The sequence below is a fragment of the Megascapheus bottae genome, chromosome 4 (genome assembly GCF_031878675.1).
Source record: "Megascapheus bottae isolate mThoBot1 chromosome 4, mThoBot2.hap1, whole genome shotgun sequence".
NCBI lineage: Eukaryota > Metazoa > Chordata > Mammalia > Rodentia > Geomyidae > Megascapheus > Megascapheus bottae.
In genome coordinates, this window is record NC_143512.1 from 28,868,130 (window position 1) to 28,895,105 (window position 26,976).

The following is a 26,976-nucleotide window of genomic DNA, read 5'->3' on the forward strand; positions in this document are numbered from 1 at the left end:
TCAGTATATTTCATCTCTGTATGAGCTCTTTAAAGTAATCATCTTCATTGTAAAGAAAAAAAAAATCGCTTCCACTCTTTTGTTCATTTGATAAGAGTTAGGATTGCCTTTCTGTTACCCTTTTGCATTTTACTGAAATATTTTTATTTATTTGAAATAAATCAATAGACTTTATTTCATTAGACACTATCCTGTAAATATTTATTATTTTTAAAAAGTATGCTATTTCTACATGTATATTATATATACACATTTCTAAAATCATTACTTTTTTGTAGTTCTCTTTACTTGTATAAAAGAATTGCAATTTAATATATTAGTTTATGGGTATAGTACATCTTTGTTGCACTTCCATCCTTCTTCAAACTAATCCTGTTTTATAACACTATTCCTTTCTGGGAGAACACTCTAGACATTTTGTACATTCTATTCTTTTGGAGTGAAAAGATTTGACAGGTTCAGATTCTTCAGTTTAAATTCTCAAACAACTAATAAAAAAACTTGTTTGTATTTAAAATATAAAACATAAAGCTTTCAAGTGATAAAATAGTTGTGCAACCATCATTTCACAGAGAAGATGAGATTAGATGATAAAAAGTCTCTGACTTTGTGATGTGTATGAATCTGGAAGACTTAATCTAAGCAATTTATTTCATGCATCAAAGCTTTGCATAAAGATCACTTTGCTTGAAAATTTTTCGTTAAGATTTTCAGATTTATTGGGTAATGATTTTTGTGTTGCTTGAACATTTTTCGTAAGGTTTTCAAATTTATTGGGTAATGATTTTTGTGGGTTGAGTTTATACCCTGATACTTTGCTGAAGTTTTGGATCAGCTCCCATAGTGTGGGAGAAGAAAGTTTAGAGTCCTTTAGTTCAGGATCATGTCATCTACCAAAAGAGATAGCTTTACTTCTTCCCGCCCTTGGATCCCTTTCATGTTTTTCTTTTGCCTATTGCTTTTACTAGGAATTCCAGTGTTATATTACAAAGGAGTGGAGGGAGCACACATCCTTATCTCCTTCCTGATTTTAGGGAAAGGGCTCTAGCTATTCACCATTAAGTATAATGCTTGCTGTGGGTTTGTCATATATAGCCTAGCCTTTGTTATATTCACAGCTTTGTTGTATTCACAGCTTGTCCAGAGCTTTTATCTTAAAGGGATGTTGGATCTTGTCAAAAGCTTGCTCTGCATCTATTGAGATGATTATGTGGTTCTAGTCCTTGCCTCTATTTATATATTATATTACATTTATTGATTTGTATCCCTGCTATAAATCCCATTTGATTATAGTGCATGATTTCCTTCATTGAATCGGTTGACAGTATTTTGTTGGGAAGTTTTACATCTATGTTCATCAAGGAAATTGGTCTAAAATTATCTTTTCTTGATATGTCCTTTTCTGACTTTGGGATGAGTGCAGTGCTGGTTTCTTAGAATGAGTTTGGTAGTGATCGCTCCCTTTCTGTTTCATTGAAGAGTTTGAGGATTATTGGTATTAGCTCTCCTTTAAAGATGCTATAGAATTTAGCTGTGAAGATAGCAGGTTCTGGGCTTTTCCTGGAAGATAGGTCTTTTATTTCCAATTCGATTTTATTACTTGTGATGGGTTGCATTTGCTAGGGACCTTGTCAATTTTGTTAAAGAACCAACTTTTGGTTCTTTAAAAATTTTGAATAGGAAATTGGAGAAGATTTAAGGAAATGGAAAGACCTTCCATGCTTCTGGACTAGAAAAACTAACATTTTGAAAATGGCAATTCTGCCCAAAGTAATTCACAGATTTAATGCAATACTCATCCAAATCTCAACATCATTCTTTAATAAGATTAAAAAAGCAATAAAAAATGTGTATGTAATAACAAAATACCCCAAACAGCAAGAGCAGTCTTTAGCAGGCAGATCAGTGTTAGAGGAATAATAATAATACCAGAAACAGTATCAGAGAAATAATAATACAAACTCCAAGCTCTATTGCAGAACCATAGTAATGAAAACATCTTAGTATTGGCACAAAAATAAGGCTGAGTACCAGTGGAACAGAATAGAAGATCTAGAAATGAGCCCACAGACCTATAGCTATACAATAATCAATAAAAGAGCCAAAAACAATAGGCTAGCAGGAAGACAGTCTCTTCAACAAATGATGCTGGCTAAAGTGGATATCCATGTGCAAAACCCCTGAAATTATATGCTTATATACCACCTTGCACCAGCATCAATTCAAAGTGGATCAAAGACCTGAATGTAAAATCAGAAACATTTTTAGGAAGGGGTAAGGAAATCACTAGGGCTCCTGTGCACAGGTCAAAACATTCCAAGTAAAAATCCAGAAACACAATAAATCAAGGGAAGACTTCATAAATGAGATACATCAAAGTTAAAAGTTTCTGCATCCAAAGGACATAGCTAATAATCTAACTTAGAAAGTTCACAGAATGGGAGAATTTTTACTATACCTCAGACAAGGGCCTAATATCCAGAATATATTTAGAGCTCAAAAAATTAAACCCTTAAACAGACCCAGAGAAACAAAGGTAACATGGTTTCCCTCATTTGTCGTAGCTATGATGTACCTATAAATCTGTACGTAAACACACTGGATGGTATGCAAGAATTAACTGAAATATAATTGACTTTATAGAGAGCTCAAATAGTATAATTTTTCAGAAAGACTAGATCGAAGCCCACCAAAAATTAAGACCAGGAAATGTGTATATCCAAGATGAGAGGTGGGCCCATGTCAGAGGGGAAGATGAATGAATGGTAGGTAGGGTGAGAATAAATCAAGAATTCATTGTACATACCACAGAACTAAGAAAAGGAAAGGAAAGGGTGGGGTAAGAGTATTGAAGGGGTGATACTGGTCAGGATACATTGTATTTATAAGCAGCTTTGTTATGTGGCACCTCCTTTATACAACTACATAAAGATAAGTTTTAAAATTAAAAAAGTGGAAAAACAATTGCATAGTGAATTTAGTCTTCTGGAAAGTTAAGGTAGAATTTTGTCATGTTGGGCCATCTTCCTGTCTTATTAATTTTGCTTTTTGCATAGTTTCTGAAAAATATTTAGAGATTCTTAGGGTAATTCATTGATACAACACAATTCAAATTGAGTGCTTTAATTCCATTATTTTTTTGGTTCCATGGAGCTTTATTTGTTATCAAAACTTTTTAGTAAAACTGAGTTTTTACATCATATTTCAGATGCCATGTTCTACAAATAAGTATTCAAGAAAAAAAATCTCTATATGCAATCACTTGCACAATAGTTTAAGAACATAATTAACATCAACCTTAATCTTTGTAAGCCATAGGTACACATTGATCTATATATCAATATATGTCTATAGAATATATATCCTATCATAGACCTATATGTCTATATAGATATATTTGTATCTTCAAGTTCATGCCATTGACCCTGAGTACCTGAGTATTGAGTCATCATTCTTGTATTGTTTAGATCTAATATGCACATATCAATGAGACCATGTGCCTTTTCTTCCTTTGGTCTTGACATCTCACTCTACATGATTTGCTCTAGTTCTGTCCACTTTCTGGTGAATGCTATTATTTTATCTTGTCTGTTGGTTACGTAGAACTATATTGTGTATATATACCACAATTTTTTTGTATTCATTCATCTGTATTGGGTTATTTCCATGGCTTGGCTCTTGAAAAGTGCTCAGGGTAGATGCCTTGGTGGTATGGCTAGATGGTAGGGAAGTTCTGTTTTTAGTTTTCTGAGGAACCTCCCAAGTGCTTTCCACAGTGTTTGTTTTAGTTTACATTCCCACTAGCAGTGCAGTAGGGATTTCTCTTTCTTCACATCCCTGCCAGCATTTGTTGTTGTCTGAATTGAGAATGTTGGCTATTCTAATTGGAGTGAGGTAGTGTCTCAGGGTTGTTTGCATTTGCACTTCCTTTTTGAGCATGGATGATGAACCTTTTCTCATGTTTCTTTGTCATTTTTAGCTCTTCCTGTGATAAATCTCTCTTTAGTTCCCTTGCCCATTTAGTGATTGGTTTGTTGGGTTTGGGGGGGGGGGGTTAGTTTCTTGAGTTCCCTCTAGATAGCGGATATTATGCCTTTGTCTGATGTATTGTTGGTAATCTTTTCCCTGTCTTTATATTTTAGTAGCTATGTCTTTAGCTGTGCAGAAACCTTTTATTTTTATGTATCCCATTTGTTGAGCCTCTCTCCAATCTGTTGTGACCCTGGATTGTTCAGGAAGTTTCTACCTGTACCTATGAGTTGTATTGTCTCTCCTACTCTGTCTTGTAGCAGTTTCAGAATTTCAGGTCCGATATTGAGGTCTTTGATCTATTTTGAGTTAATGTTTGTCCATGGTGACAAGTTGCGATTGACATTTTGTTTCTATGTGTAGCTGCCCAGGTTTCCCAACACCAATAATTGAAGAGGTTTGGTTATTCACTGTGTATCTCTAGTTCCTTTGTTGAATATAATCTGACTAGAAGTATGTGGTTTTGTTTCTGGGTCTTCTATTCTGTCCGTTGATCTTCTGGTCTCTTTTTGTGCTAATGCCAGTCTGTTTTTGTTATGATGGCTCTATGGTAGAGTTTGAAGTCTAGTATGGTAATACCACCTGCATTGCTATTTTTGCTAGAATTGCTTTGGTTCCATGGAACTTTAAAGCTGACATTAACTTCTGAATTTCACGAATAAATTTCATCATAGTTGCAGTATAGGTTGTACTGCATATTAAAACGTAATTAATTTTCTTAATAGAAAAGCAGATTGGATAGAGGATTTGGTTTAATAAATCTAATTTTTTACTTATTTTAAATTTATACAATAAAATAAATAAGACTATAGAAGGATTTATTTGAGACATAGAATAAATATCACATCTATTTTTGGTTTAAAATGTTTTCCTTATTTTGTGAACTTAAAAGATCCTGAGTATTGGTGGCTTACACATGTAATTCTAGTTATTTGGGTTCATGAAATTTGAAGGAAAATGGTTTGGTATCAGTATGGGAAAAAGTTCACAAGGCACCATTTCAACCAATATGAGATGCCATAACCAGGCCATCTCCTCCCAGCAGTGAAAGAGGCTGAAGTCACATACATTGCAGACTGAGTCCAGCCAAGGGGAAAAGAAAATTGCAAGACCCCATCTCAATAGGAAAGTTTTGTCTATCACCCATGCTACATACATGTGAAAGTCTAAATAGAAGTATTACAGTCAAAGCTTACACAAGCAGATAAAAAGGCAAGACCTTGTCTCAAAAAATGAACAAAGCAAAATGACTGGAGGGGTGTCTCAAGTAGTGAAGATTGAATTCAGAGTACTGAATTCAAATCCCAATTCTGTAGGGGAATACATAAAGGAAGAAAGCTTAGGATCTAACCTAAATTATCATGTATTTTATATATTCAGAAAAAATTATAGTAACTTTTTCTTCTTCTGAGTTCCCTTAAATCTGAGTCATGGCAGAGAGAGGATTTGTTTGTTTGGTTTTTTTTTTTTTAAGTAAACAAAGTATACTACCAAATCTTTTTCCCCTGGTAATGATCCATCAGTTTTGTAGTTAAACTGTTTTAAAAGGAAACCTTCCTCCCTTTAAATGACAGCAGTTGTGGAAACCCATGATTTGACAGTAGGTGTGATCATGTCTTAGGCATATAGTTCACATAAATAAACACAAGATATTCTAGGTTATATCTCATTTGAAAGACTATTTGATATGTGAGTTATCTTGATAACTATACTACAAGTTTTCATTTATGTGAAGATCATGTTTAAGTAAACCTTCATAATTATGTGATTTATGTGATTTATCTACAAATGACTTGTTAGCTGCTAAAATTTGTTTGAGATAATCTCATGGATCTGACTGTAATTGAAACATATTTATCAGTCCAGTGAATTACCTTTGTTATTCCTTTAGACTTAAGTCAAGTAATTACTGCCATTGGATGCTAAATGGCCTTGGAGTAGCCATTTCTAAACTTTGCTGGAGTAATATAATAATTTTATGCATATAATTATCTTATTGTATAAACTGAACATTAGTTTAATACAGAGCAAATTATATTTATCACGTTTAGAGTTTTTAGTTTTATTGAGGTGAATATTACACAATGGCTACCTAAAATATTTATCTTAATACTTAATATTAATATTATACATTATTCATCTTCATATTGTTTTTCCCTGTATATTTTGGTAGTCTCATTTTCAGAGTCAGCTTTTCTGGATGCCTACATGAATTTATTAATTTATTCATCTGTAATACTTTAAAATGTCTAGAATAGCACTGTAATATAAAAACATTTTTATCTTAGGAAAATAAGCCTTCTTCCAATCTAAACATCATTGTTTAAAAAATTGACTAAATTTTCACCTATTAAATAGAGACTTTTCTAAATAGGAGAAAAGAGACAAGGATTAGCACCTTTGGAAAGTTTGTAGCCACAGACTTTCTCTTCATGAATAATAGATGGTATTTCTGTGGCCATTCTAGGATCCATTAAGGCTTCACTAAGGAGAGGGGGAGGGGAGGGAGGGAGGGAGAGTGTGTGTGTGTGTGTGTGTGTGTGTATATAGATGTACTGTTCCAGAACTACTGAGGCTTCAGGGCTTCAGTGACAGCTTTTTACTTTTTCTTTCTCTTACCAATGTTTTCTTTAGCTACTTCAAGTGATTCCTCCATTTTCATGCAGTGTTCTTAGGGCAAAGAGTTCTCCCTGCTCCATGCCCGCCTCCCCCCCCCCCCCTTTCTTTTTCTTCTGGCTCTCACAAGCGCCTGTGTGGCTTTGGTCACGTTTCCTTTCATCATCAAAATGTGTTTGACATATGCAGAACATGCAAGTGAAGTTAATGTGACTTCATTTCACTTCGTGCCTTTTTTCCTGCATTTAGTTTCTTATAATAAAATTATATTTAAGTCATATTAATCCTTAACATTTTGTGGATCTTTGGAAATTATTAATAATTATACATTCAGTTAATCTCCAATATATGCTTTATGAAGCAAGTAACTATTTAAAGAGAACGCATTATTCAGTTAAATGATTTTATTAAAGGAAATCACTGCCTGTGCTGGTAGATTCCTTATTCTAAAACTATATTCATTATTTTGTTTGCTGAGTATTGATAGCATGCCAGGCTTTGTTTGAGACTCTCAAAATGTAGCTGAATATGAGAAAGGGAACTCTATGCCTTTGCAGACTTACATTCTGGTGGAGAGAGTCTAGGGAGTATAAACAAAACCAAACATGCACGAACCCTACAATATATTACATGTCGTATCTGCTGTAGAGGAAAGTGAGACAGGAAAAGAATTATAGGATTCTTGGGTAAGTGTCCAAAATCTTGTAATGGGTAATCAGAAAAGACTTTATTAGGAAGATGTTATTTTTTCTTAAGCCCAGTGGCTGTTCTTCATTTGCTAAAAGAATTTACATTTGTCATCTTATTTATACAAATAGGTAAGGATTTACTTGTTTTAGTAGAAAGATTGTATTATAATTTTCCATTCCTGTGTACAGTGTCTAGAAACATTTAGCCTCTAGGGCATTTTAAGAAGCTAAAGTTTTTGTTACTTTGGTAGTTATGTTGACAACATGCAGAACTAGTGCATTATACTGTCTGTGGGCTGATCTGGTTGAGAATGTGTGTGTGTGCATGTGTGTGTGTGTGTATGTGTGTGTTTTAACTGTCATCACAATGCTTTGGATGTGGCTGTGCTGCACAGTCTCCATTGCCAATTGTAGAATACCATTCAGTGTATACTATGACAGCTATAGGAAAAGATTGGGAAATTATTCCTGTCTGAAAATCGTACATCTTTCAAATTTATTTAAAAACCTTCATGGTGAGCAAAGTCAAAATAGGTTAAAATATGCATTATTGATCCCTAAGTAATGTGAACTCACAATTAATATATAATCCTATGTTTACAATCCAACTGAAACTTTTAAGTCCCTTTACCTAGAGTAGTATATGTTTGAATTGTAAGTAGTTTTCTTTCTCCTCTTTTAAAAGTTATAGTATTCCTGGTTGTTTATTTTTCTAGCAAGTGAACGTTTCAGGTAGGGTTTTCTATTATATTTACCATATATTTCAGATATAGAATTATGACTTGGTGATCTTGTACCACTTAAACTTGCTTACATTTTAGTTTCTTTATCTGTTGATAAATGTTAGATGTTGAGACCAGATTCAGCAAAATTAATTGGAGGTCCTATCTGAAAAATTAAAAACCAAAGGAGTGGGGCATTGCTCAAGTGGCACTTATTTTTATTTAACATTATTATATAATATTTAAAAGATATAATGTAGAGGGTCATATTTTCAATATTCTTTTCATGTATTTTATATTTATATTACATATCTTCCTGATACATAATTATCTCAAGCATTATGATTTTATCTTAAGGTTATTTTTTTAAATCTATAACCATTGAGTATTTACAGTAACCATTAGTTGTTTTTCTCACTTGTATGTATGCTTGATCAGAAACCTTTTTTTCTTATTTAATTTTTTTTTTTTTAATTACAGGTAGATGCCACAGAAAGTGAACCAAAGAGTTTTATCTTTATGAGTGAGGATGCTTTGACAAATCCACAGAAACTGATGGTTTTAATTCATGGTAGTGGTGTTGTCAGGGCAGGTCAGTGGGCTAGAAGGCTTATTATAAATGAAGATCTGGACAGTGGCACACAGATACCTTTTATTAAGAGAGCAGTGGATGTAAGTGAAATTTCTTTTGTTTGGGGGTATTTTATAATTGTTTGATTATATGTTATAAATTATTTTATCATGTCTCTTCAAAAATATAACTTATAAACATAAATCTATCAAATTGTTATTATTTGACTTCTATTATGGCTGTTCTACATTATTTTGCAATTATGAGGAAGTGCGTATATATATTTATGTATCTTAATCCTTAATATCTTTAAAATGAATATTTCCTATTCTACATTTTGTTTTTTTAATTACATGAAATACCATTTAAAATATCAAACATTCATCAAAATTGAAAACACTTCTAGCAAAAGGATCACAATTGTTTTTGTAAGCGTTTGCTTAACAAATTTAATGAAATTGGCATCTAGAGGAGATCTGCTAGCTTAGACCATTCTCTTGTTATTTAAAGGAAATACTGAAAAAAAAACCTCAAATGTTTTTTGCATTAAAAATTGTATTACCCAGAAATAAAACACTTTAATCATAAAACAAACATACAAATGGCAAATTTAATATTTGTTGAGTTTTTTATTTTTACTAATTGAAACTTTTCAGAAATGGTTATCTTAGAATTGTACACAAGGTTTTTCTTACTGTAATAAATAGTAAAGTGATTTTTCTGGCCTAGTGTTGTTTGATCTTAATGCTCACCTAGAGTTGCTTTACTTTTTATTCCTAAGTTTTGTTAGTGAAAGCCAAATTTGTCAAAGAATGGGTGAGTAGGAATCTGTGTGGTGGAAAAATGTGGGGTCTTATATAAAATTTTTAATGTAAGATTATAAAAGTATTTAGAAATAGTGTGTATGCATGTCGATATATGCTTGTTTTTTTATTTCTAAGAGTGATATAAATACTTGCTTGTGATCAAAATTGCAAAAGTTTCCTGGTTATACAGACAACTGTAAAACTAAAGATAAGATGTTTTCTATTCTACTGACTATGGTCTGAAAATATCTGCTCTCAACCCTAAAAGACATTTTTGTTAATAGATTTTAGTTAATATTTTGTAAGCGAGTTACTTAGGTTAATTATATGTTTCCAATTTTCATAAACAAGGAAACTAGATATTCACCTTTGGCTTGATTTCTAACTTCAATTATTTGTTTGTTAGTATTAAAATAACCAAATATTTCATTAAATGGTTTCAAATGAAGCTGTGCACCATTAACTATTTTGAACTGTTTGACATTTAAGGATTTGGAGGATAATTTAATAGCTAAATATTGGCCTTCATTTTTGTGTACAATATGTTTGACTAGATGAAACTGATAGTTTTCTAGTCTGAAAAATGTTTGAATTTCTTTTTAAAATTAATTTATTGTTATTGTAAGGGTGATGTACAAAGGTGCTGCAGTTACATAAGTCACGTAATGAGTACATATTTGAACAGTGTCACTTCTTCCCTCATCTTCTCACAATTTTTTTTAAGTAATTGTTAATTCATATCTCTGTAGATTTTTCGGTAAGTTTTTTTTTTTGTGTGTGTGTGTGTAATAAAATGCATCAGGTAGTCTCTAATTCTTTTTCTTTCCTTGAAGAATGCTTCTTGGAACTCCATGAATCTGTGATCATAGGTCAATTTCTGAACCTTATCTGTCTCATTCTGATTCACCTTATTTTCCCCTTTTGTATTGAACTCCTGTTTTCTAGATTGATTGACCTGTTTCCCTTGCCCAGCATGGTATTGGGTTTGAACTCTGGTCATTAAAAATTTCCGGATCCATGATTGGTCTGGTGTTTGAAGCCCCACAGAATAAGTCAGTCAAAAACAATAGGATTTTTCTCAACATATCTTCTGCAGCTTCCATATGTGAGTTACTGTCTCACCATATCCTTGTAGTGGGTTTAAAATCTCTGGGGAAGACATAGGCATAATCTACAAGTAGAATTGACAGTCTATCTCCAAGGTTATCTAGATGATCTTGTGATTGAATCTCATCTTTATCTTTTCATTCCAGAGAGCCAAGAACTGTATATTGCTTTTTTTTTCTCCATAGGTGTTTCTATTTCTGTTTTTCTGCTGTCTTGATACTTCTTCCTGGTTTCCCAGTATTCCCCCACCATTTCCCTCTTCACGATGTAAACTCTCCTGTATTACCTGACACTTCTTATTCACGGACTCAAATACACCATCAAATACACCATCGAATACACCATCGTTCCCCAACTCTGTTTCTAATTTGTTTGAGTTAGGGTCTGAAGCTGACTTTAAACATGTTCCTTTTGTCTCTTCCTCCTAAGTAGCTGGGAATACCTGTATGTCTCACTGTAGCTGGCTTTGATCCATGATTTCTTGATAGACCCTCTGTTTGTTGGAACCATCAAAGAGTAATTCAACATATAATTTGAGATCTTGCATTTCTAAAACATGTGATTAGTCTACTTTTCTACTTTAATAATGCATAGGCATCAATTTACAGGCTGAAAATAATTTACATTTTGAAATTAGAAGCTTTAAAAGAATTGTCTTTGGGTGGGTCTTTTGTTGTTGTTTTGGTTTGATTTGGGGCCTAGGGGAGCTTTTTTTGTCCTGGGGCTTAAAGTCAGGACCTGAGCACTGTCCTTGGGCTTTTTGTACTTAAAGCTAGTGCTCTACCACTTGAGCCATGGCTTTACTACCAGCCTTTTTGGTACTTAATTAGAGATAAAAATCTCATGGACGTTCCTCTAGTTCTTGACTATATTCTTTAACATTTGGTAGGGTTTTTAAAGATTCTGTATAGTATTTGGAATCGCAGATTTTTAAAAAATAAATCAATCATACAGATTTTTGATTAGGAAAACTTACTTTGAGCTAAAGTTTTTTTGTTTTTTTTTGCTTTTTCTTTCCCTTCTGTTTCTGATGTCCTACATTCCAGCCTTTTCTAGATAAATTTCTATTAAAAAAAGAAAAAAAGCAAAAACTCTAGGATCTTTTACAGATCTAGCTACATAATGTGAGGTTATAATCTGCTTTTTACTTGTTAGTTTGTTTTGGGAGGAAGTTGGTCAGGAATTTACAAGTGCTTCTGCTTTTGTCATGAGCTTACCTCTCATTCCTACTATATCCTGGACTTTTGCAGGGTAATAAAAATAAGGTGATCGTTAATAGAAATAGGCTACTAGCCTTACTTCTTTTTTTCTTATTGTATTTTGGGCTTTCCCCTTTTCTGATTAGTACATTAAGAAAACTGATAATTTATATGGTTAGATTTTTTTTGAATGTTCATGGATCCCTAGTAGAGAGTAAGTTAGATAATAAATTTATAAACTCTCTGGGAAATTTTTACCTGTAAATCCTATTCTAGCAATTGTATATTAGAGTTTGTTTTTATTTCAACATAAATATTCTACAAACTTGATGATGGGAAAGATTCTAATGACTACCAATGATTAGTATTAGCTAATAGTAGGAAGACAGTAATATAATATTAAAATAATGCATAATTACTTTTCCAACAGAAATAATATCATGTAGCAGTGTACAAGAAAGTATTGAATTAAGAATGCAGGCAGAATATAGGACTATGGCAAGAAATATATGTTTAAATTTTCAGAGACCTCAAAAACATCACAATTGCTCAGCATTTTAAAATCATATTTGGCCGGCTGGTTTCTAGTCTTTCATTCTTCTATGACTGTCTTTGAAAGTATTCATAAAAATTAAAGATAATTTTTTAAACAAACTTGAAATGTCAGCAAAGAATAAATTGATAAAAAATTGATAACACTAAGTTTAGATATTAGTGTTAATGTAATTTGAGCTAGTCTTTTGAAGTGACAGTTTACTAGTGATTTTCACAATGTAATTTGCAACACTAACAGGCATTTTATTTGGATGAATTTACACTAGCACTCTGTACTATGTGTATGTAACATTGATGTTCATTTCAGCAACTTACAGAAACACAAAATTTCGAACCACCTAAATATCCAAAAGTAAAGCATGATTTGTTAAATGAGAGTAATTTACATCATAGAAGCCAATGTGGTTATTAAAAACAATAAGTTCGAGGGCTAGGAATTTAGCCTAGTGGTGGAGTACTTGCCTAGCATGCACAAAGACCCAGGTTCGATTCTTCATTACCACATACATAGAAAACAGAAAAGCTGGAAGTGGTGCTGAAGCTCAAGTGGTAGAGTACTAGCTTTGAGAAAGTTCAAGGACAGTGCTCAGGCCCTGAGTTCAAGCCCATGACTGGCAAAAAAAGAAAAAAAAACCCAATAAGTTGTATTTGTGTGTCTGTGTGTTCATTTATATGAGATGACGTTAAAGAGTTGTCAGGTGAAACAGAAGAATGAGAGTATTGGTCTAAAAGGCATGCTCATGTGCTGTCCACCCACATCTATATTCATATGTGGTAAGCATTGAAATCCCTGGGAATTTATGTAAGAAGCCCTAAGTTTCTTTATTTTAATTCTCAACTTTTGAATTTAATTGTACTTTTTTAAAAAAATTCTAAGCATTGGCTTTTCTGTGTGCAGATATATTTATTATTATGTGGTAAAATATTTGAAATATTTTATAAAATTTTCTACTATCATAACATAGTTGTTGACTTGGTTATTTCTGGAAGATTTTACCTTTAGTAAATGTTTGACTACAAACCTGAAAGTGCCTCCTTTTAAGTAATTATTATTTCCTTTAAAAATTAAATTTAAGTCACTGAATTTTGTTTAAATGCTCATTTTGGGATGCATGAAATATGAGACTATTAAGCTATAGATTGAAGCCATGGCTAACAATTCTGAATTATAAATTAATTAAAGAAAATTAATTCAAGAAAACATATTTTTCCCCATTATAAACTCCATAAAACATGGTTGGGGGTAAAAAGTTCTAGGAAGGTTAAAGCTTCTGTACTGACAAGGCATACAAGGCCACACCAGTTCCCACACCAGCAAAGAAAACAGTGAGATGACAGCTCTAGTGTTTGGAGAAGGTTGTTAATGACAGCTTATTCCTTTATGATTTCAACTCCTGACAGAAAACAGGTCTGCTTGTTGCATCATGGCAGGTATATCATTACCTTCTGGCCCTGTCATGACTGAATAGGGAGAAAAAAAGCTGTGTTCAGTTTTGAAAATCCAATTACTTTCTGGAAGTTTGGTCACAGTTTCTGAGATGAATTTTGTTTAGATTCTTTGTGGTACTGAACAATTGAAAAGCAGGAGTAATGCCAGAACATCAGTTCTTCTTGTAGTCTAGTGAAAAGTTAGTTACCATAGTGTGGAGAATCTTGATATTCTGATATCATGCCAAGAAAAAAATAAGGATTTTTATGAATAATGTATGTACCTGATTTCAAATAACTTTCAAAGCAGGCCTAGGCCTCCTCACTAAAAGCAAGAGGAGTTTCAAATGATTATGCACCATTTTTACATGAGAAATGATGGTTGCAATTGTAATTTGTTTACATACTTGAATTCTTCAGGCCTTTTGGGTGGCTATCTAATAAGTTACTCTTGAGACTTAGAAAAAAAAGTATGTCAAAAGCCTTCGTGTTTTATAAGATCAGGATTTCAGTTCACATGGAGATGAATTTAAATGCATAGAAAGGAAGCAAAAATTTTTTTTTTAGTTTCTGTCATATCCTTTAGAATTGCTCTAATATCTTTTCCAAATCTGTTTTTTGCTTGAGCTTTATACTACTGTGTCTGGGATCTGGATCTTTTTTATTCTTTTGATTTTGTTTGAACTTTTGATCCCTGTTTTGTGCTCCCCTCCTTGCATCAGCTAATGTAGTGTGAATTGCTGAATCAGAGCTTTCTTGGGAGGGAGTATTTTGAGTCTGTGGATAGAACTTGACACCTCCTGCTGTTATAATCAATGTTCTGGACACTTTCAAACATCAGAGAAGCCAGAATGTGCTCTGGAGTCAAACTTTTAATATAACTTCCCTAGACAAAATGTTTGTCACTAAAATGAAATGATTACCTGACCATTCTTGAATAACCTAGCACATTGATAGCATGTGGGGAATAATCTAAAATTTTACTTGATATACTAATATAATAAGTTATGAAAGTAGCTATTTGCTTATGAAATTAATAGTAGAAGGTTAAACCTAAACCATTAATCTTTACTGTATTTTGCAATTAATTGAAATAAGATATTTTGAAGGCAATACTATGTAGTTCATAAATTTGTGGATGCATAATTATTTGCTTCACAAGGGAAGCTGTTCAGTTTCATTTCATGCTACTGATATTACTTCTACATTCTAAAATTACTAGATTTTGTTCAACAATTAACACAATAAAAATAAAAGGTATTTCAAAAATACTAATACTAATATAATATCCTACTTTGATACAAATTAGAAATTCTAACCAACTCCTAATTATAAGTTAGACTTAATATGAAAAGTTTCTTATTTCTTACTTGCAGTGTGACTTCCTTAAATTCAGATTAATTTTCAACAGTAATTTTGCATATCAAGAACATATAGGCTTTTTTTCCTGGACAGAAAACTAAGTTAAAATTTGTTACCAAGGCTTTGTTAAAATTTATAACATGATTTTATTATAACTAGGGTGAATATACTGTAAAATTTTAAAATGAGGTGTTATAGTTTATTCCAAATGTTAACATAATAATACGCATTAACATCTCAACACACTTTTTTTTTTTTGCCAGTCCTGGGCGTAAGCTCAGGGCCTGAGCACTGTCCTTGGATATTTTTTTTTTCTCTCAAGGATAGAACTCTACCTCAGCACCACTTCTGGCTTTTTCTAAGTATGTGGTACCAAGGAATCGAACCCAGGTCTTTGTGCATGCTAGGCAAGCACTCTACCACTAGGCCAAACTCCTGGCCCAATCTCAACACTCTTAAGATACATGTTGGTTTCTTTTTCTTTTTCTTTCTTTTTTTTTTTTTAATAGGTCATGGGGCTTGAACTCTAAGCCTGGGCGTTGTCCTTGAGCTATTTAGCTCAAGGCTACCGCCCTGTACCTGGAGCTTCAGCCCAGAGATAAAAGCTCATGTTTTCAGTGCCTGGGCTGGCTTTTTTTTTTCTTTTTTTTTTTTATTGTAATTAGTAAAAGGGTTACATGATATTTGCCAGATAGAAGGTGCATTAATTCACATACATTGATACCCTTTCACATGTCTTGGTACCCATTTCCCTCCCCCCCCCACATCCCCAACCCATCTTGGTTTTCCCCCCTTCCCTATCAAATTTCCAATATCCAAATACAAATAAATTCAATATATCAGATAACAAAGTGAGATACTATACCAATATGAGATAACCAAGGGACAGCAAAGGAGATGAGAGATAACATAGTACATTAAGGACAACAATCATTCAGTATATGGCTTTTGTTTCAATATCCTGGAGGTCCTTTCAATTAGCTTCACATTATATGGCCTTATGTATCAAGATTTTGCTCTATTGCAAATCTCTGCTAGTAGAGCCCAAGGTTTCTACTGATTATGACAAATGAGGGAAACCGTTGAGCCTAAGTTCCTTTGAGTCTGGCTTACTTCACTTAATATGATTTTTTCTAAGTCTTTCCATTTCCTAACAAATGGGGCGATGTCATTCTGTCTGACAGCAGCATAGAATTCCATTGTGTATAAGTACCACAACTTGTTGATCCACTCATCAACTGAGGGACATCTAGGTTGGTTCCATATCTTTGCTATGGTGAATAGTGCTGCAATGAACATTGTTGTGCTAGTGGGTTTAGTATGTCCTTGTTTCTGGGTGGTTGGGTAAATGCCAAGTAGTGGAATTGCTGGGTCATAGGGGAGTTCTATGTTTAGCCTTTTGAGGCACTGCCACACTGCTTTCCATAGTGGTTGAATGAGTTTGCACTCCCACCAACAGTGTAGTAGTGATCCCTCCTGGCCACATCCGCTCCAGCATCTGTTGTCATTCGTTTTCCTGATCCTGGCCATTCTAACTGGAGTGAGGTGGAATCTTAGAGTTGTTTTGATTTGCATTTCTTTTATGACCAGAGATGTTGAGCATTTCTTCATGTGTCTATAGGCCATTTTTGTTTCTTCTTCAGAGAAGACTCTGGGCTGGCTTTTGAAATTCACTCTTGAGATCTCAGCCTCTTGAGTAGCTAGGATTACAGGCGTGAGCCACCATGCCTGGCTGTCTTTTTCTTTTGAGAATGGAGGACCACATTTATTAAGATATGGTCAATTTCACTTGTAACCAAAGTGCTGAATTTTGAAGCAACTATTGTCTACCATTATTTTCTCTACCTAACCTACAGGGATAAAAGAGAAAAATAAACTATTTGACAAGCATAAGAAGAAATTCTACAATAGGCATCCAGAATTTCTGATAGGAAAAATGTTCTGTATTTTTAAAGTTTTATTGTCAGGATATATATAGAGGGGTACAGTTACAGTCGTAAGATTGTTAGTGCATTATTTCCTGAACATTGACACCCCTTTCCATGTTTTTCTCCCACTTTCCTTCTCTCTTCCCCTCCCATGTTATAAAGTTCATTTCCATCAATGGTCTTATGAATATCACTGTTATATTGGTTCACCCTTTGTCCATTGTCTCATCATTTTGGGTTTTTTTTCCTTTTCTTCTCTAATGAAAATGAATGAATGTATATACAATGCACCATGTACCAAAGTCAGATACAGTGTCAACAGAGGATAAAACATAAGGGGGGAAGACTTAAAGTAACTTTACACAGTATATTAAAAAGAACAACCACAAAGATAAATCTCTTGTTTCCATATCCTGGAGTTAATTGCACTTAGCATCATCCTATATGGCCATATGCACATAGCCTTTTAGCTACCATGATCTTCTGCTAGGAAAATCCTAAACATATACTAATTATTACAAATGAGGGAAACCATGGAACCTATGTTTCTTTGGGTCTAGTTTATTTCACTTAATATGATTTTTTTTTCCAAGTGTTTCCATTTCCTTATGAATGTAGCGATGCACTTTTTTTTGAGGCCAGGGATGTTGAGCATTTTTTCATATGTATCTATTGTCCATTCTTATTTCTTCCTTGGAGAAGAAGGACACAATTTAAAAAACAAAAGTTTTTTTGTTTTTTGTTTTTGTATATTATTGTTGGGGTAAGTTATAGAGGGGTTACAGGTACATTCATCAGGTAGTGGGTACCTTACTTCTTGAACATTGATACCCCTTCCCATGGTTTTCTCCCAGTTTCCCTCCTCCACTCTCTCCCAATCATCTTGTTTTTCCCTTTCATTTTCCTATTTCAAATAAACAAATAAATATATAATAAGTATAAAATCAGATACAGTAACTATATGAGATTAACTGGGAAAAAAGAGAAAAGAAATAATGTCACATAATATATTAAGAACAATCACAAAGATAAACATCTTGTTTCAGGCTGGGAGTTTGGCCTAGTGATAGAGTGCTAGCCTGGCATGCACGAAGACCTGGGTTTGATTCCTCGGTACCACATACATAGAAAAAAGCTGGAAGTGGTGCTGAGGCTCAAGTGGCAGAACTCTAGCCTTGAGAAAGTCCAAGGACAGGGCTCAGGCCCTGAGCTCAAGCCCAGGACTGGTAAGACAAACAAACAAACAAACAAAAACCCTCTTGTTTCTATATCCTAGAGTTCATTTTGCTTAGCCTCATGCCATATAGCCATATGCACATAGCTTTTGAGCTATTGTGATTCTCTGTTAGGAGAATCCTAGATGTGTACTGATTATGACAAATGAGGGAAACCATGAAGCCTTTTTTCCTTTGGGTCTGGCTTACATCACTTCGTTTGATTTTTTTTTTTTCCCTCACGTCTTTCTGTTTCCTTATGAATGGGGCAATGTCATTCTTTCTGATGGCAGCATAGAATTCCATTGTGTATAAGTGCCACATCTTCTTGTTCTATCTGGATTGGTTCTTAACTATTGTAAATAATGCTGCAATGAACATCATTGTGCTAGTAGCTTTAGTATGACCTTGTTTCTGGACATTTGGGTAAATGTCAAGGAGTGGGAATGCTGCGTCATAGAGGAGTCATACAAAGTTTTATATCTGTGTATGTTATCATTACCTAACATAAGATGTTTATAGCTCACTAATAAGTTTAAATTTGTTATTAAAATAGATTTGTTTAAGATATTCTTGATATATATAAACATACATGCCTTTAAAGATCTCTAAATGTTAACATTCCAAATTATTTAAGTATTAATTTTTAAAAATATTTGAAAATTTTGTCAATTCTGTAAGAAATAAGTACTTATTCTATGCTAATTCTATAATTTTGAGAATTATATACATATATACTTCATAATTTTAATAAACTGATCTCATACAATTGATTTCTTTAAACTATTTGAGGTGGAGGGAGGACAAATCTGAGAGAAACATGGAAAGCAGTATTAGTGTTCAAGAAGTAATCTACCCACTACCTATGAATGTAACTGTAACCCCTCTATTCATTACCCCAACAATAAAGTACAACTAAAAATATTTGACTACCTTTATCCAAGAAGCAGATTCTAGGAATAATTTTATACAACTTATTTTGCATTGTCTTTCATTGAACTGTTTAGACATACATATTTGATATTGTAATGGTTTGAAAATATACTACTCTTGAGGACAGTGTAGCTTGTGATCAAAAACTTAAGTAAGTTAAATACTTCTATCAGAGCAAACTTTCACTGTCTTTTCCCTGCAAGTGAATAAACTCCTCCCTCAAAGCCTGATGTAGGAGGTGGGCAGGAGGTCATCTGTAGCTGCAGGGACTCTCTTTACTCCCTTCTCCTCCCCAACCTCCACCAATGCATTTGTCTAGTTGCTCTTACCCTTGTGCCTGTGGCAATAAGTGAAATTCAAACTTTCTGTTCTTTAAGTATCTCTCTAGTGATGGATAACTTATCTAAAATTAATAAACAGTGTTTTCTTTTTATTATCAGTGATCCAAGCCCACTTATAGTGTTCACTGTAGAGAAACAAAAGGAGGGGATATATAGGAAACAACAATACGCTAACAAATATACAGCCATGAGTAAGTGTCTTAAAGGCAGTATATGTTGACGTAGTCAATGCTATATAAACAACTTGAAATACTGAACCAGTGGTTTCTCAAGGCTCTTCCACTGATTATTTTGGTGTCATAAAACCTGAAATTATAATCTTGAAATGAAAATCAGGTACAATGTTTATGTAACCTTATGACATTAAATTAGTTCATTGATCTAGAGAGGAGGCTGAGTTATTTGAGTTTTCCTAATAGAAATTTTATTTTCACACTTCAAGTGAATCATGTGATTAAACATTTTGTTGCAACATATTATAGAAGCAATTTTCCTTTTCCTTCCCCTTTCCCTTTTCCTTTCCCTCCCCCCCTCCCCCTTCTGTCCCTCTCTCTCTCTGTCTCTCTGTCTCTTTGTGTCGGTCATGGGCTTGTACTCTGGGCCTGGGAACTCAAGGCTACTACTGCCTTACCCCTTGAGCCACAGTACCATTTCTGCTTTTCTAGTGGTTAATTGGAGATAAGAGTGTCATGTTCATTAGTGCCCAGGCTGGCTTTGAACCTCCAGATCTAAGCCTCCTGAGTAACTAGACTTACAGGCATGAGCCAGGAATACCTGGCAACTTCCAGCTTTTTCTGTTTATGTGCTACTGAGGAATCAAACCCAGGGCTTTGTGCATGCTAGATGAGCACTATACCACTAGGCTACACTCCCAGCCCCAGAATATTTTCTTATTTAGGACAGCCTTACTCATTCATATGCTAGAAAACAAATTGCATAATGGAGCAACATGCTGATAATTTTCCTAAGGCTGCATATTCATAAAATTATTCAGGCTTTGTTATCTCCTATGTTGCTTAGAGAAGGAGACATGATTCTTGAAAATGAAATGAATTTATTTTTAATCTAACCTTTAGGGGAAATTACCAACCTTGATTTGAGTTGTGAAGCTTCAACATATCCAAAATCTTTTTTTTTTTTTTTTTTTTTTTTTACCAGTCCTGGGCTTTCTAGAGTCTAGAACTCTTCCACTTGAGCCACATCACTATTTCTGGCTTTTTTCTATATATGTAGTACTGAGGAATAGAATGCTAGGCAAGCACTCTTATCATGAGGCCAAACTCCCGGCCCTCCAAAATCTTTAATCTTATTCATGCTAGTGTCTGATGCTGCAAATTTTAAATAGTAAAAGATAACTAGTAGGTAAAAACTGACCTTACTGAATAGTAAGTACTGTAGTAACTTACATGTAAAAGAAATTGAAGAAATTCTGTTGAACAGAGGATGGGAAGAATGATCCATTACACCTATACCAGTACTTAATTTAATCACCACCAATTTAAATTCAGTATGCCTATATTGACTTTATGCTCGGTTTTTTTGAGTGGGTAAGTCTTTTCTGATGACACATTTGGAATTAAAACAAACAAAAACAACTGGTGATTTTTGTTCTCTGCAGATATGATAAAAAAAAGTCAATGCTAGGCTTTTTAAAATGTACTCCACCCAAATTGGCATTTCCCTGTTGAAAACAAGGCATTAAGGAATAATAAGCCATTAAAAGGAATTAAAAGAAGTGAAGTATATAATTATGTTCCAGGAGTATCCATCTTTCTTTTACAGAATGCAGTATAAGGCAGTCATAATTCACAGTAAGTAGTCTTGTACAACATGTGTACTATTTTGATTGTTGTCAAATGAGATTTATTTGCTGTTTTGGACATTGAAAAAATATTACTCAGAATTATGGTCAGATTTTTTTGGAGAATAACATATGTTCATTTAATTATTTTTTTCTTATGACACCATAGTCTTTGCCTAAGATTATTTTCTTCTCATACATTTTTATTGTTATTATAAATGATGTACAGAGGGGTTACCATTATATGAGTTAGTTAAAGCATATATTTCTTTTTGAACAAGATCATCCCTTCTCTTACTCTCTCTCAATTTTTCCCTCATGTCCTCACAATGAAGTTGTATAGATCATTTTAAAAATAGTATCAGTTGCGTACCACTATTAGCTCTTTGACCCAGAATGTCTGTGCCCCCTCCTCACCCTCCCTAAGACAGATATTTAAGAGAATGAAATCCAGGATATTGAAATGAGAGGTTTTTTTTTTTTCATTGTTGCTGGTTTTGTTTTCTTGTCTTTTTGTCTTGTAGGTAGAGAATTAAAAAAAAAATTCTTAACACTTTTTATGGGGGCTGGAAGTTTGGCCTAGTAGTAGAATGCTCGCCTGGCATGCATGAAGACCCAGATTTGATTCCTCAGTACTACATACATAGAAAAAGCCGGAAGTGGCACCGTGGCTCAAGTGGTAGAACTCTAGCTCAAGGACAGTGTTGAGGTCCCGAGTTCAAGTACCAGGACTGGCAAAAAAACAAAACAAAAAACTTCTTATGGAACTAATTTAGAATGTGCAAAATATTTTTGAAGAGACAAAATATTTAGATATATTAAAACAGAGACAGTTTCACTTAGAAAAAATTGAAATGTTTAGGAATTGATCTTGCTTTCTTCTTGCTAGAACAATTTTCCAGTTTAATGATATATTGCTATTTTCAAATATGCTATTATATCAGATTAAAGCATGTTAAATATATTGAAATTACTTAACACAAGTACAATTTAAGAAATGGCAAATAGGCCGGGAGTTTGGCCTAGTGGTAGAGTGCTTGCCTAGCATGCATGAAGACCCGGGTTCAACTCCTCGGTACCACATAGACAAAAAAAAGCTGGAAGTGGTACTGAGGCTCAAGGGGTAGAGCTCCAGCCTTGAGAAAGTCCAAGGACAGCACTCAGACCCTGAGCTCAAGCCCAGGACTGGCAAAAAAAAAAGAAAAGAAAAGAAAAGAAAAATCCAGAAGTTCGGGTGTGATAGAGTGCAAACCTTGATCCAAAAAAAAAAAAAAAGAGAGATGGCAAATAATTTCTATCAAAATAACCTTATACTCTATTGAAAACTAGTGAAATAGCCCTGACTTCACTGACACTTCCTCCTTTATTCTTTATCTTTTGTGAGATTATCCTAATGTCAGTACTTTCAGATATTATCCTAATGTCTGAATCCTAGTGTGGGGACAGGGAGTAAGATCAATAAACCTTAAATATTTCAGTTCAGATTCTACCATCTTTGGTTTTTTGCATATGAGCAATATGAGTATCTCTTGAGATGTAAAATGTTCTGGTTTCAATATGTAGTTTAGATAACTAATTGGTGCTTTTATGAATTATGAAGACTCTGTACACAGGATTGGAACATATATTGCATCATAGATCAAGTTCAGTGTGGTTCATGAATAGTGATTGCTGTGCAATTTTTGCTTCTTTTTATTTCTTAAATCTAGAATATATAGTTAAAAGAAAATGGCTAGACAGGGTCTCTGAACTTCAGGTTAGACAGAGTCTCTGACCTTTTGTATTGTTGACATTCTGATCAGTAATTGTTTGCCTTGTATTTTAGGATGTTGAGCTGCATCCTTAGACTTTGTCTATTGAAAGCTGGTTGCAACCCTTGATTTGTAACAACCAGTATATTTCTACACATGCTCAGTATTCTCTGCGAGCCACAATAATTGAGAAACACTACGTTAAAGACCGTAGCACAGCGCTGCTATGTACTTAGTTGTCTGTGTTTTTTTTAATATCTAGACGTTAATTTCACATAAATAGTGCAATTGGACAGCATCTTTGCATACACACGTGTGTGTGTGTGTGTGTGTGTGTGTGTGTGTGTGTGTGTGTGTGTTCCTGAAGTTTGAACTCAGGACCCAGGCATTGTCCCTGAGCCCTTTTGTCCAACTGCTCTACCAATTGAGCCACAGCTCTACTTCCATCTTTTTGGTAGGGGTTTAATTGGAGATAAAAAGTCTTATAGACTTTTCTTCCTGGGCTGCTTTCAAACTATGATCCTCAGAGTAACTAGGATTGTATGAGTCAGCAGCATTTGGCTTGGACAACATCATTAAGCCATGTTAGAGAACTAGTTATACAGATTATATAAAGAGACTCTGTATCACTGAGAACACTGACATATTATGATGGAAATATAATTAACCTTAATCACTTAGAAAAAAAGAATTATCTCCTAAAACAAAAACACCTGTGGCACACATTTCCATTTCCAAATAATAATAAATTTTATGTCACTAATTTATTCTCATAAAAGGCCTCTCTTGATTTTTCACATAATTATATCCGTAGCCAATCAGTGGATTATCAGTTGTGATTTGTGAACATTACTGTATTTAATGTAGAGCAACAAAGGTTTGGGGGTTTGTTTTGTTTTGTTTTTGCCAGTCTTGGGGCTTGAACTCAGCGCCTGCTACTCTCTCTAAGCCTCTCATTACTCAAGGCTAGCGTTCTACTTCTTGAGTCACCTCCAGCTTTTTCTGAGTAGTTTTTTGGTGATAAGTATCATAGGGCTTTTTTATTTTGCCTAGGCTAGCTTTGAGCCACAATCCTCAGATCTCAGCTTCCTGAGTCACTAGGATTACAGGTGTGAGTTACTGGCTCCCAGCAAAAATGTATTGTTGACTTCACTTCTCGAACATGTATGATGAATCTCTTGTTTCCATATTCTGGAGTTCATTTTACTTCGTCTCATTCTATATGGCCATATTCACTAGCTTTTTTTTGTTTTGTTTTGGCTTTGCTTTAGTTAAGTTTCAAGTAGGATCTTTTGGTTTGCCCAGGGTCAACCTTAGAGTGCAAATCTCCTATATATGCCTACTACACAACTGAGATTATAGAGGCAAGCCACTATTCCAGGTTTGTTGTTGAGATCAAGTCTACTTTTTATTTAGGTGGGCCTTAAGTGGAGATTTCCTCATTTTTACCTTTGGAGTAGTTGATGTGTCTCATCACATCTGGCCCTCCAGTCCCATTCTTAAGTTTAGAAAGTTTAGAGATTAAATCTTTGGTTTGTAATGGTTGTCAAATTTCTACAACACAAATACTTCCAATGTGACTGATTTCAACATGTGCTATCATTGAACAAGATAGGAAGAGACGCATAGTCTTTCCCCTTATGTAATATTTCCATTGATACAATAGCATAGATAATAGTAAGATGACTAGAAAATGATGGGTATAAAGTTTGTTTTAAATATATTTGTTTTGTAAAGTAGTCTAGTTACATTGTGAATAATGGTTTTGTTTAGGAGTTGACTCAAAAACTTACTGAATTTATATTCTTTCACCCTGTATAAGATAGTTCTTGTACATCATTGTTTTTACCAAGTACATGCATTGTCATGCTATTCACATAGCTAAAATTGAAGATATCTCACTGATTATTTAATCATTATTCTAAATTATTTTAGATCTACTTCTTAATTTATGAATTCTATGTTAATAGAAAATTTTACAGCAGTAAAAAACGAATAAACTTAGAACTACATGTAGCAAGATATCTGAATCTCTCAAATTTGTCGAGTAAAGCAACCATTCATAAAAAGTACAGATTGATTTCATTTATATGAAGTTCAAGTGCAGACTAATTTGTTGTCTTAGAAATTAAGGTAGAGTTTATACTTTTATGATGGTAGCTTCTAAGAGTATTGTTTAAAATGTGATTGCTAAATGTTCCATCTTACCTCAGTTAGAATGGGTATTATCAAGAAAGCTAACTAAAAAAGATGCTGATGGGTATATGGCCAAAAGTGAATGCTACTACACTGTTGGTGGGAATGTAATACTTATTCATCCAATCTGGAAAGCAATATGGAGGTTCATCAAAACACTAGACATAGAGCTTCCCTATGACCCAGCTATCCCACTCATAGGAATGTATCTATTTGACCACAAACCAGGCTGCCAGCACAACCATGTTTATTGCAGTATATTTTACCTTAGCTAAGATATGGAATCAACCCAGATGTCCCTCAGTGAAGGAATGGATCAAGAAAATGTGATATATATATATATATATACATAATGGAATTGGGTGTGTGTGTGCGTGTATTTATACATTACCCCATTCATAAAGAAATTAAAAGATTTGAAAAAAATTATATTAAAGTAAGCCAAACCCAAAGAAACATAGGTTGCTGGTTTCCCTCATTTATAATGATTAGAATATGCCTATAAATTTCCAAGTAAACCCAAGATAAGAAAAAACAAAAAATTACACTTGGTCATGATTTAACTGGATTCTAAACATTCACACAGTGAGACCAAAGAAAGATGTTCTTAGGAGAGGAACACAAGGGCTCAATATGTATATGTAAATGATCATACAAAATGATTATCAAAATTGAACTCCAAGGAGTAGAATCAAGACATTTTCATTTTACTTTTTGTTGTTTTTTTTGTTTGTTTTTCCTCTTTTGTCATTGATTTTTATTTCTGTAGCTTTGTCTTGTATGTAAGTTTCTCTGATTCGGGGAGAGGTAGTGAAAGCACAGACACAGTGAGACAAAGGGTGAACTAATTCAGCAGTGATGTCAGATACCAGGTTGAAAATAAACTGTATAACTTGTGGGGAAAGGGATTTGTGGGGAGAGAGGAATGGGTAAAAGGAGGGAAGAAGTGACACTGTTTAAAAATAAATGTACTCATTACCTGACCTATGTAACTGTAACTCCTCTGTATATCACCTTTATAATAAAATTTTTTACAAAAATGTGATTGATGGTCCACAGATATATTTGCTTACAAAAAGATACTAAGCTGTAAACTTACTATGTACTTTTCTACACATATATAATATTATAAAAAGTCCACTAAAAATATTGACTGAATTAAAAAATGTGTGTAAGAATTAGGTATTACTGGGTTGGCTGCATTTGAGATACAACTACAAAGATATAATCAAAGCCCACTTTTAGGTATCACAAAGAATTTACTTTTCTCTTCTGTTTGTATTAAGTTCTTTAAATAGTAACCATTCCTTGAACTTAACTGGTATTCTTTTTCATGGGGCTTGAACTTGGCCTGGGCACTGTCCCTGAGCTCTTCAGCTCCCTTCAGCCAAGCTCCACATTCCATTTTCTAGAGGTTAATTGGAGATCAGAGTCTCAGGTTCTTTTGTGCTTGGGCTGGCTTTGAATCTTGATCCTCAGATCTCAGCCTCCTGACTAGCTAGGATTATAGGCATGAGCCACCAGAACCAGTTTAGCTGGTACTCTTATATGGCCTCTGCTTTTCTCTTGCTCCTTACTAGCAATCTCAGGGATTCTGTCTGAATACCTTCATTCTAAACTCTGCCTGTTAAGCATTTCTTAATATTCTTTTAAAACATAATTCATTTTAAAAATATATGCTTGTTTCAGTAAGAGTGGTATATCTGTTCCCATGTAAATTTTAAAGAT

The 26,976-nt window shown here is 33.9% G+C and overlaps 1 protein-coding gene across 8 annotated transcripts in view; it reads left to right on the forward strand.

Annotated features, from left to right (window-relative positions):
* The window catches only part of Arb2a (ARB2 cotranscriptional regulator A), a 391,209-nt gene that overhangs the window by 87,819 nt on the left and 276,414 nt on the right, over positions 1–26,976 (forward strand). For 7 of the 8 annotated variants that reach the window (XM_090331618.1, XM_090331625.1, XM_090331622.1 and 4 more), the window contains one exon: positions 8,537–8,728. The exons of the other annotated variant lie outside the window; for it this stretch is intronic. In XM_090331618.1, the coding sequence (XP_090187744.1) occupies positions 8,537–8,728 (192 nt within the window). The remainder of the gene's footprint in view (positions 1–8,536; positions 8,729–26,976) is intronic. 8 annotated transcript variants of the gene reach the window in all.